The 11,734-nt window shown below is 39.6% G+C and overlaps 1 protein-coding gene across 1 annotated transcript in view; it reads right to left on the bottom strand.

Moving 5' to 3' along the window:
• Positions 1–2,706: 2,706 nt before the first annotated feature.
• LOC131480002 (protocadherin Fat 3-like) overlaps positions 2,707–11,734 on the bottom strand; it is a 253,208-nt gene continuing 244,180 nt past the window's right edge. Inside the window, exon 3 of the mRNA XM_058662307.1 lies at positions 2,707–3,098. Coding sequence (XP_058518290.1) covers positions 2,707–3,098 — 392 coding nt within the window. The remainder of the gene's footprint in view (positions 3,099–11,734) is intronic.

The following is an 11,734-nucleotide window of genomic DNA, read 5'->3' as shown; positions in this document are numbered from 1 at the left end:
TCAAGTTTATAAGGCTCATGAGGTCAGCAAAGTTCCATTTTAGTCTGTTTTCTCTGTTGTGGCCCATGTTGTGTCTCAGTTAGGGCATGTAAGGATTTGAAATTCAGAATTTCTAACCCCAATTTTTATTTCTTCCAAAAAGTATTCTCCTAAAATTACTTTAACCAATCCATCACCAACACAATCATTTCATTTTTTTAGCAGACTATGGATTTTTTCATCATTCCTTTTATTTCATAGCACTCTGAATTCTTCAAAGGCTCAGACCACATTTTAAGACTACAATTGTATTGATTGGATTTTTAAAGATAATTTCTTGGGGTCTGGCATGATAGCCTAGTGGCTAAATCCTTGCCATGTGAGTGTCAGGATCGCATAGGGGTGTCGGGTTTTATCATTCTAATCCAGCTCCCTGCTTGTGCCTTGGGAAATCAGTAGAGTATGACCCAAAGCCTTGGGATGCTGCATCTGCATGTGAGAACCAGGGGAGGCTCCTGGCTTTGAACTGGATCAGCTCTGGCTGCTGGGACCACTTGGGGAGTGAACCGTGGACAGAAGATTTTGTCTCCCCTTCTCTCTGTAAATCTTTCTTTCCAATAAAAAAATCTTTTCAGAGAAAAAGATACTTTTGGCAATTAATCTTTTTGTAAGATAGATCTGTTTATCTTTCTTTTTTCTTTCATTATTCTTTGAGTAGTACAGTTAGAATTTGGGAGACAGAGAAGGAAAGGAAAGGTCTTCCAAACGCTAGTTAACTTCCCAAACAGGCACAGTGACCAACTGGGGCCTAAACACTATGGCCATCCTGCACTGCTCACATATGCCATTAGTAGGGAACAGGATTGAAAATGGACTAGCCAGGACTTGAACTGACACCCATATTGGGTGTACTGTAGGCAACAGTTTAACACGCTTTTCCACAGCACTGGCCCCTGCTGATTAGAAGCAGCAGTTTGTCTTGCTGCTTCACAGCACTGGCCCGAAATATGCAGATTTCTTACAGACAATTAGACAATCAAAGATGTCATTCTTGGCACAGACGCTTTTTTAAAACTATGGCAAACAGAGAGAAACTAAGAATATAATTAAGGTTGTTATTATGCAACATATGGTAATTTGTGATAATACAGGACTCCTTTAAAATTCATGTGAAACTTTTAAGAGTTGCATAAAAGGTAGCTCTGGTTATGTAAGTGTACATATCTTTCTATGCATATAATGTGCAAATTTTACATGCAACTCAAATTCATTCCTGTGACTGTTACTCTAGCTGCATTTTCAGTGCAAGTTAGATGAGGGCAACAGTTGGAACTGCCTTCCTGTAGCAGTTGTGTCCTTGATTTTAATGGGACATTGTCTGACTTCGTCCTATCTTCTCTCTTCCCATACCACTGGGAACCTTGCATGTGTGCAGTATTCAAATACTTTTCCTTGTTGTCACATTTCTGGAAGCACTATGCTGAAAGAAATTGAAGAGGGGCTTCCTAGCACAAGGTAGGGTAGTTCATTCGATGTGTGTTATTTTTCCCACTTACTGGGGCTCAGAAAAGTGGATCAAGGTCTCGCATCTCAGAATCCTCTCACTGTAATGTGCCGGCCTGCACCAGACCTCCCTTTGTGTTTCCATAAAGCACAAATTAAATTTTGATTCAAGAATGTTAGAACGTAAAGTCTGCTTAAAAAAAGTGAATCACTCATCTTTAGAGAAAACTAACAGTTTCTTACACACACACACACACACACACACACACAAATAACAATCACCACCACCACCACCTTTTAAATTCTGACATTCTCCTCAAATTATGTTCGTGGGTGCCTGATACACATGAAATGCTTGGAGTCAGATTATGTGTCTATTCTAACAAATAAATAGGAGAAATAACTATCAACTATATCAATGATTCTTCAGGAAAGGTCCGTCTGACCACATAAAAAATAAAATAAAACCTAGACTATTGACCAGTATCAACTCACTGTTTCAAGGTAAAAGTAATTTACGTGATTCTAACATTCAGTGCTTTGAGGTCTCATCCAAGTCAACTCGGAGAGCTTTACATCCTTATTTTGCTCTAATAGAGCCAGATTACAAGTAAGCACAGAACCTTTAACTCTGACTTACACGGCATCTTTCTCAGGTGGGTACTTGCCCCAGAAGAATATAACCAGAAAACCATACACCTGTTACCGACCCTCAGTTATTTCTGACCCTTCCAAATCAACTTTTGTTACAAATTCTAAAACCTCTTAGGGCAACAGGCCAGAAAACAAGGAAGGTCTACATATTTTATGTAAATACTGAAATACTGGAAATTTGCTTTTTTCATTTGCTTGTTTACTTTTTTTTTTTAAAGTACCAATAGGAATCGTAAGAATTCTTAAAGGTTTTAAGGAGACATTGACAAGATGGAGTAAGGTCCACCATCCAGGGAGAACTTACCAGAGGCAGAGGTGTCGCAAAATCAGCTGACCTAAAGAACACAGCATGGGTCAGGTTGCTCTCTCCCCGAGAAGGACGGGCATTTGGATGTCACAGAGGCTCTAAAACTACTTTTTCTTTAAATCACAATCAAAGCAATATATGGCTATTGTATTGTTTCAGATGTCTGTCTGATTATTTCAGTTTCAGGTGAAATTATGACATACCAATCAAATCAAATGCTCACCTTGTCAGAAAATATCCTTAGACAGGAAGATATTATTCTCTCAACAAATATGTGTAACAAACATCAGCCTGATGAATTTAAAAGCTGGTCTACCAAGTACAAAAGTCATACTCTTACCTGTTTTGATATTGATGGCAAAAAAATTCTGAGGGTTCCCACTTGTAATCCTGTACGTCAGTTTTTCGTTGGAACTGGAGTCTGGATCTTCAGCCTGGATCTGAATGACAGATACATCCTTGGGAGAATTTTCCATGACAACAGGATAATAAATGGGTTCTGAGGTCAGCGGGGCGTTGTCATTCACGTCTTCCACTTCGATGTAGACCTCAATGGTAGAATAGAGTGGAACCACGCCTCGGTCTGTGGCATACACTGTCAGCCAGTACGACCCCGTTGTCTCTCGATCAAGAATGTCTGCAGCAGTGATGACCCCTGAAAAGGAATTACAGACTGCATGACTGCTGTAGCAAAATGGAAAGACACTAAGTACATAACCCCAGACTCCAGAGGGCTACATGATCATGACAACTGAAAAAAATCATGAGATGAAATTAACTTGTGACCCTTTGCTTAAGAAAATAAGTTTCTGCAGGACCATATTAGAGAGCCCTTTTACTGTTTGAGAGCATAATCACATTCACAAATACTTCACTTGAATTTAGGAGGCACACACACCTACATACAAAGAGAAGAAAATATGAGGAAAAAGTGAGTGGACACCAGGGGTCATAACACTCCCCATATTGCATGGAAAAATGATGCAAAATATTGAATCCACATTTCCATGTGGCCTGAAATTGAATTGAATCCCTATTCAACAAAAAACTACCTTACCGAGTTCTTTTGGCTATCATAACATAAAATCATTCATCTTCAAATACATAAGCTTCTTTCACACCATGTTTTTGAAAATCAAAATTCATGTTTTACAATAACCACAGCATCTAGATGGACACTTGGTAAGTGGGTTGTCTTCCTCAAGAGCTCTAACAAGGATTCTAAATAAACTCTATGCCACTTTCAGAGATGCTCATGAAAAACCATGTAAATGTAGGAGCACAGAAAGGCCTGGTGTGTTGTGTCACACTTTTCTTATTTCACAGCGGAAACAAGTGCCAAGCAGGAAAGTAGATGTCTGTCAGAAAAGCTAAAGAGAAACACGATACTGTCACGTCTTCATAGCTCTCACCCAAATCACCTGGCTACAGAAATTTACAGCACAGCCAAGGTCATAAGCAATGTCTAAGGTGGTAGGAAAAACCCTTGGGACTCAGGTTACATAAGCTCTAAAAGTAATCACGGTGTGCACTCTCACAGATTATGTGGAATTCATATGAATCCTCATGCCAGCAGATGTTAGTGAAAACAGTCGATAAACAGTTCTTGAATTGTGCCCTGAATTCTGTAATCTATGTATTCCTGTTGAACTTTCATCTATATTATGTGTGCGTGTGCGCACACACACACACACACTTAAAATATAATGCTCTATATTCCCTGCACAAAGGTCAGAGGGCGTTATCTTGGGAAAAGGTTATAATATTCAAAGTTACCTAATACCTATGATAACTAAAATACTGAAGGTGACATAATATAGTTGTTGTGCATGGTTCAGCCCCACAGTTATTCATCAAAAAATCCTGCCACAGAATATGCCGTGGATCAAAACATGATCTTAGCTGCTCTCGATAGAAATGAGTAAAACAAATGGGGCTACTACAGAATCTCAGATCATTCCTGCAAGCCAACAGATAGGTCCATATGAGATTAGAGGAAGAGGGACCAAGGAGATGCAACCTGCTACTGTGAATACAGTAATAAGTGTTCCTTGACTGACTGACTGACTAATAGCCTTGTTACTAAGGTTGAGTCAGAAAACACTGTCATACTGAATGTTGATACGATGTTAGGGCTGAAAACCTGGGCAGATGTGAGCACACCTGAGTACAGGAAACAGACCTACCACAGCAATCATTCCCAATGTCATTGAGCACTCAGAACAGTCACAAAGCTTCCGCAACCCAGAGGAATCTGTACCCTGTATTTCAAGGGACAGACACATGACAGAGAATCAAGCAGTCTCTGGAATGGAAAGGTCAGGATGGAACAAGTTGGGGTGGGAGATACAGGTTGCAAAAACGGATCTACCGGCACTGAATGACGCATCAAGCAGACCCTACACCGACAAATGAGGCAGTCTCTCCTCTGTCGTCAGGACACCCAGTTCTGCCAAGAAAATAGATCTTTGCAGTTACAGACCTAGAACCCGTTCAATCCAAGCAGGCCTAGTTTACCTACCTATCTTCCAGTGCTGTGATCCTAATTAAAAGTGTGCAAAGCATTTGGTAAAATACACACAGACGAGGACCCGGCATAGCAGCCTAGTGGCTGAAGTCCTCACCTTGCACATACTGGGATCCAATATGGGCGCTGGTTCTAACCCCAGAGTCCCCACTTCCCATCCATAACTCTGCTTATGGCCTGGGAAAGCAATCAAGAACGGCCCAAAGCTTTGGGATCCTGCACCTACGTGGGAGACCCAGAAGAAGCTCCTGGCTCCTGCTTCGGTTCAGCATAGCTCCAGCTTTGTGGCCACTTGGGGAGTGAATCAATGGACAGCAGATCTTCTTGTCTCTCCTCCTCTCTGTATATCTGATTTTCCAATAAAAATAAAATAAATTTTTAAAAATTCACAGAAGAATAGATGCTGAGTGCTTATTAAATCTGTGAATTACATGGGAGATCCAGATGAAACTCCTGGCTTCTGTCAGAGTCTCAGTTGCTGTGGTCCTTTATGGACTCAGTCAGCAGGTCAACCAGCAGGTGGAAGATCTATGCCTATCATTCTCTCTGTAACTGACTTACAGATAGATAAATCAAAAGCTTTGTAAATAATGACATTCCAAAATAGGAAGAATTTGAAAGGTAAGAAGCTTGAGATTGTCACTTTAAGTTTGCTTTTTCTCTTGTTGTGTGGTATTTCTGCTTATTCTTTCTAATTTGCCCATGACACATTAGTTTTCGTTGCTTTAATTAAACATTAGATAGGAACTTCTTATGAAAAAAGGCAGGTTTCCTTCAGCTCACAATTTGGAGGTTCTCAGTCTGCATCGTGCAGCCTTGACTGTGCAAGCATCTGGTGAGGTGAAAAGAGGGCAAGAGGAATACATGGTAAGCCAGGAAGCCAAGAGAGACAAGTGTGTGTGGAATGTCTCCCGTCAGCTGTGTCTGTGTGATGCCCAACAGGAAAGGACCATGGGACTCCACCATAGCAAATCAGTCTAATCAGTATGTGTAGCAGTAGTCCAGTCTGTCCCACACTCCATTCAGTTCTCGTACATGTCAATGGGTATTAAAGCTTTGTTCCCTCTAACCAGTTCTACTATGCAGCCCACACAGATGCTGTCGGGTGTCTGTCTAGCCACCCCAGCCCCTGTCCTAGTTTTCATGCCCTCCCGTGGAAGTGGTAACCCAAGAGGGAGGAGCCCACTATTACCCTCCCAGGCCTCTCCCACTCCCGGATTGTGCACTCTCCAGGTTGTTCTGTGGTTTGACTTGACAGAAATAGACCACAATGCCAGCTTCTGCCAGCTGACGCTGCGGCTAAGCCCAAACAACCCTCACCCACTCTAATTTTGTTTGCACCGGTAGGAATAATCAGCCCAGCCTGGCTTTTGCCTGATCTAGTCCACATGAGGCACACACGTGTTGTAGCCCTGTTTAGTCTGGTCTGCCCCCATCCCAGATCACGCTCTTCAGTGGGAGCAGCTATCCAGCAAGGGAACCCCACCCCATATTCCCCCTGCCGGCTCTGCCCCCTCCCTTCCTGCCTCTCATGTGTGCTGGTTGGGTGCTGCAGTCACATCTGGTACAGGCAACCTCACCTTGGCATTCCGTATTGTGCACTAGTTTTTGTTGCAACCGAACCCGGCTCCACCCACACTGTTCTGGTGCTTGGATTTGCCAGTGGATGACAGGATTTCTCTCTTTCGAATGAGAGATCAAACATGCTCCCTAAATGTTACAATTGTCATTGAAATAAAATATGGCTATGGCTTTATTTTATCAGTATGGAGAATTGCAAATGAGTAGCTTGGAATACAGTGTTCAGGAATCAGATCCATGAGCCAAATATCTGAGGACAAAACAAAGAGAATGACTCTGAAATGTGTTCATTGTCAGACTCACTCAAGGCTCCACATTATCATCACCAACACTACTTCTTGCTGCCTTTTAGATTTTCATAGTTAATGATGCTTTATGTGGTCACAACTTGAAATGCATATCTATCTGACCTCTTTTAATGACCAAAAATTCACTTTTGAGGTATATTGCTATGCCTTATTTAGTGAAGATAATAAATTTTGGTGACAGCCAATTAAATTTTCTTTTATACATCATGCCTTTATTGTGCTATTTATGAGCTTTGTGTAACTTCAGGTCACAAGATTATCTCATGTTTTCTTCTAACGTAAAAGTCTTAGGTGTTATAATGTGATATTTGTTAAGGTTTGAGTACAGTGCAATGTAACGCATCATACTGAGTTTTCTAATATGTAGGTATTCACTATTTCAGCCATATATTGAAGACAACATTTTCTCCTGACCTGCCTTTGCACTTTTGTGAAAAACCAACTGGCAACATATGAATGGATCTATTCGTGATCTTTCAGTTCTCTTTCATTGATTTATCTTTATCCCAATGTCACATTGGCAACTTTTTAACAAATATTGAAACGAGAAGGTATAAGTCTTCCAATTCATTCTTTCATAATTTTGCATTATGCTAAATCCTTTGTGTTTGCATATGAATTGTAGAATTAACTTTAAAATTCCAAAAGAAATATAGGCAGCCTAACAGAATTTTGATTGGGATTCCATGGACTATTTTGATTGGTTTGGAAATAACTGACATCTTACCAGCTTTGAGTGTTCTGATACATACCATGGCAATTTTCTCTATTTGTCTTCTATTTTCTAAGCCAACTTTTTAGTTTCAGTATACATACCTTGCATCTTTTGTCAAATTTTCCTATTTTTATTCTACTAGAAACAGTATATTGTTTTTAAATATTTTTATTTTTAAAAATTATGACAGGAAAAGATGGAGAAAGGGAGGTAAAGGGAGGATAGGAAAGAGAGGAGAGAGGAGAGGAGCAATGAAAGTAAGGAGTGGGAGAAAGAGAAAAGAATTAATTACTACCTTCCTTCTGCTGTTTCACCTTACTCTGCCCTTGTAACAGCCAGAGATAAGCCAAGCTGCAGCCAGGAGCCAGGAACTCCACCTGGGTCTCCCATGTGGGCGGTGATCAAGTACGTGGTCTATTATTCACTGCCTCTCTGGTTTGGACATGGAGCAGTTAGATTTCACAGGAGGCAGGCTTCCTAAGTAGCTCCTGCACCTACTGCACCACTATGACACCTGCTCAGTATTATTATTTTTTACTAGTTGTTGTCAAAATACAAAATCGAATTTTATGTTCATTTTGTGTCCTGAAACTCATTAGTTAGCTCTAAGAGGTTGCCTTATAAATTTCATATTTTTTACTATAAATTACCTCATCCCCCAAGTTTCAAAATCACTTGTTCTATCATCTGTACACCCAACACTACTTAATCATTGTGTGTCTAATAAGTTCAATACATGGATTCTTCCTTATATTGTCTCATTCATTGTTAATACATGTACTTCTGAGATAGTGACTGATTTCCTCTCCTTTTTAAATAAACAATTTGTGTTAAATTGCCAATGATCATTCCACTATTAAATATAACTTCCAGTTCTCAAACTGCAGCGCATTACACATGAGACAAGTAACCAATCAAAACTATATTGTCTTAATACATATATTTAAGCCAACTTAGCATTTCACATCCAATGAAGATCTTTTTTGCCCGTCTGGTAGAGAAGTATACTACTTGTATAAACAACTTCATTAATATGATCCTTTCTGAATAGAGTTCTCCACACTGAGTACAGATATTTTAAATAAATATTTCTTGCTTTGCCTTGGTATTTCTCCATAGGAATCAAATGTAAAAGAAAAAGAAAGCAGTGTCAGTTCCCTTCAAAGTGAATCTGTTTTGATTCACAAAGAAATGTAGACTCTATCTTTGGTCCACTACCCAGCACAGTTCTATAATGCTCGTCCTTCCATCTGTCTGATAACAGAAAACAGGTTGTGTCAAGGCTTGGCTTCTTCTTGCATAATTGCTCCAGTCTTGTGCCCGCAACAGTGACGACACATGACAGACACTCAGTAAATATGTTCATGGCATTGAAGCAGCACTCGAGAGGTTCATATCACTGAAGGGTAAGCCAGCTTCATTCAGTCTGGCCAACAAGGAATATCAACAAAAGCTAGGCCCAACTGACACTTTAGGAAAAAATCTTTCCCAGTATGTCCCTGACCCAGCATGCAAATCCTGCTCCAAGTCAGGTATACAGCCTCACTACCCACTAGGAGTTCTGAGTGTGGGTTTCTTCATACTGAGGCAAGCATTTTACCTCTATAATTGAGGGAGCTATTTTGAACTGCACCTGCAAAACAGAACAGAACAAGCCTACCGTCTTGTGCCTGGGACTGCTCTGCAGGTCTCAGAGCATGACTGCCTTCTCCAGCTAAGAATTTTTCCACAAATGGCCCAAGTGTGTAGAATACTGTACCCACATGAGAGAACGAGAAGAAGGTCTTGGCTCCCGACTTAGACCAGCTCAGCTCTAGCCATTTTGACCATTTGAGGAGCAAAGCAGCAGACAGAAGATCTCTCTGTGTCTCTCCCTCTCTCTCTCTGACTCTGACTTTTAAGTAAAAGTAAATAAATTATATATATATATATAATTTTTTTTTCCTTATGAGCCACATAGGCTTACAGTCCTTTCTTCAGCCTGATCTATATTTCCGAATCAGTAAGTTATGACTTTAGTTCCATTCACTAGTACAGGTTGAGTGGGGACAGATTAATAACACCTATTCATGTTCCAAGTAGAGTTCACAGTAGAAAAGGCTCACATAATCACCCCAGACAGGAACACATCCTGTCCCTCCCATTTCAGTCACCACTGGAATTATCAGAGTGACTTCCATACTCAAATGTATCCTAATATATATGAACATGCCACTTAAAAGCTCTTCAGAAATATAGCTGGAATTTTAAAACACTCCTATATTTTTAGCTATGCTTTTGTTTGTAAAATTGTTCTTTTCCTGTTCCATATTTATTTGCTGTATAAATAAGGCAGGAACAAAGCAGAATTATTCAGGCATCTTAATATTTAATTGTATAAGCAGATACACAGAATTTATTTACTTGTTGCTGCAGAATGGTGCACAGCTTGAACTTGAATTAGTTGACCCAGCATGAAGCTAATATTAGCCATAATTGTTCCTTTTTATTCACAAGCAAATATTAGGAAAAATATATGCATATTGTGCTCATTGAATCAGTTCTAAATATTTTTAAGATGAAAAGGAAAATATATGGAGCTGTATTAATTAGATGAATATTCCATGCTGGGTATTTGATTTATCTACTTTCTAGTCATATTGCATTATACCACATTCCATATCTCCAACAGTACACTGCCCTCAAAGAATGACACCCAACATCTTTAAACAACCTGTCAACAGAGGATATAGCAAATACTTTGGAGGTCATTATGTACTTAGAACATGATCAAAATCACTTTAAGATTAACATGGCAGTTAATAGCAAAAAAAAAAAAAAAAATTGATAGCCTAGTCTGTGTACAACTCCCGAAGAGACTCTGTTTATTATTGAGTGGAATGTTTAATCATCTTTTATTGTTTCAATACATTGGTTGTTATTACTATTTTATGATACAGTTATACAGGCTCTGAGATTTCCTTTTCCCCCTCCCAAGACTCCCTAATTCCCCCCATATTATTACAGTAATACAGTCCTTCACAAATAGTCCTAAGTCAATCATTCTGCTATTTAAGTTTATCCTGACATTGTAGGTATGGACATGGCAGAGTCCAGAATCTCACTGTCAATATTTATTTCATTGTTTCATTGGGAGTCCATGTTTGATTTGGAAGTAGAGATGCACTATATCGTCACACCTGGATATGATAGTCCCTATTACACAGTTACTATATATCAAAAACAGGGAAAAAAACTACGAAATTTATAACAACATGACATTAAATAACATGTTATTGAGTGACTACTGTGTTGCTGAAGGAAGAACTCACAGGCTCCATGAACAGCAGTGGCCAAGTCTTGCCTTCCTTTAGCAAGATCACCCAAATAGTCCTTTTCTTGAAACTATATTAGGCTCCTAGCGTTAACAGGATCATGGTTCTGCAAAATGTGCAGTAACAATGAAGAAAGGATGAGAATTCTATCCACATATGGCAAGGGTGCCTTCATGTACTTGTAGAGCCAAATATTTGGCTGCTACCAGTATAAAATAAATGGCACAACTGAACCAAGCCGATGTACTATGAACTAGGACTGAAGAGAAATAGTGGGTTCAGAAAACATTTGTATGCTTCAAATATACTTCAGATTCTACATATTGTGTGTGCATATGCCTCCACACACATTATACAAGTTAGATATTTAATTATATTTTCCATTGACTTTAAAAATTGAGAATTTTGAGCAAGTCACTCAGCTAATCCAATCACAAAGTGAGTCCTGGAGTGTGAAGCACTGGATTAGGAGTCTATGCCCACTTGTTCCGTGAGGTATACCTATGATCTGTCCACATGAACCTAGCATCACAAAATAAAGGAGATTTTAAGTCTGCAAGCCCCTTGGTTCTCAGTATGTATTTGTATTAGTGCTTTGGTAATAGGAAACATCACCTTCCTTGTTTTAATGCATTACTCTGAATCCATTTTTGTATTTTTACAGAAGATTTACAGATGTTGGACTGGTTTGAGATCATGCAAGTTGGAGGACTGTTCTAATAATATCCTGTACTCCTTTGCTTTTGTATCTGCTCTGTTGCTTCTTCAGTGCCTACATCCTCAGCTACCTTCTCTGTTCTCTATGGCTCAAAGAAGATTCACAGAGCATCCTCTTCCCCAGCATCC

Source organism: Ochotona princeps, chromosome 4 (assembly GCF_030435755.1).
Source record: "Ochotona princeps isolate mOchPri1 chromosome 4, mOchPri1.hap1, whole genome shotgun sequence".
In the NCBI taxonomy this organism is placed as follows: Eukaryota; Metazoa; Chordata; class Mammalia; order Lagomorpha; family Ochotonidae; genus Ochotona; species Ochotona princeps.
This window is presented reverse-complemented; position numbering and strand designations above follow the sequence as displayed.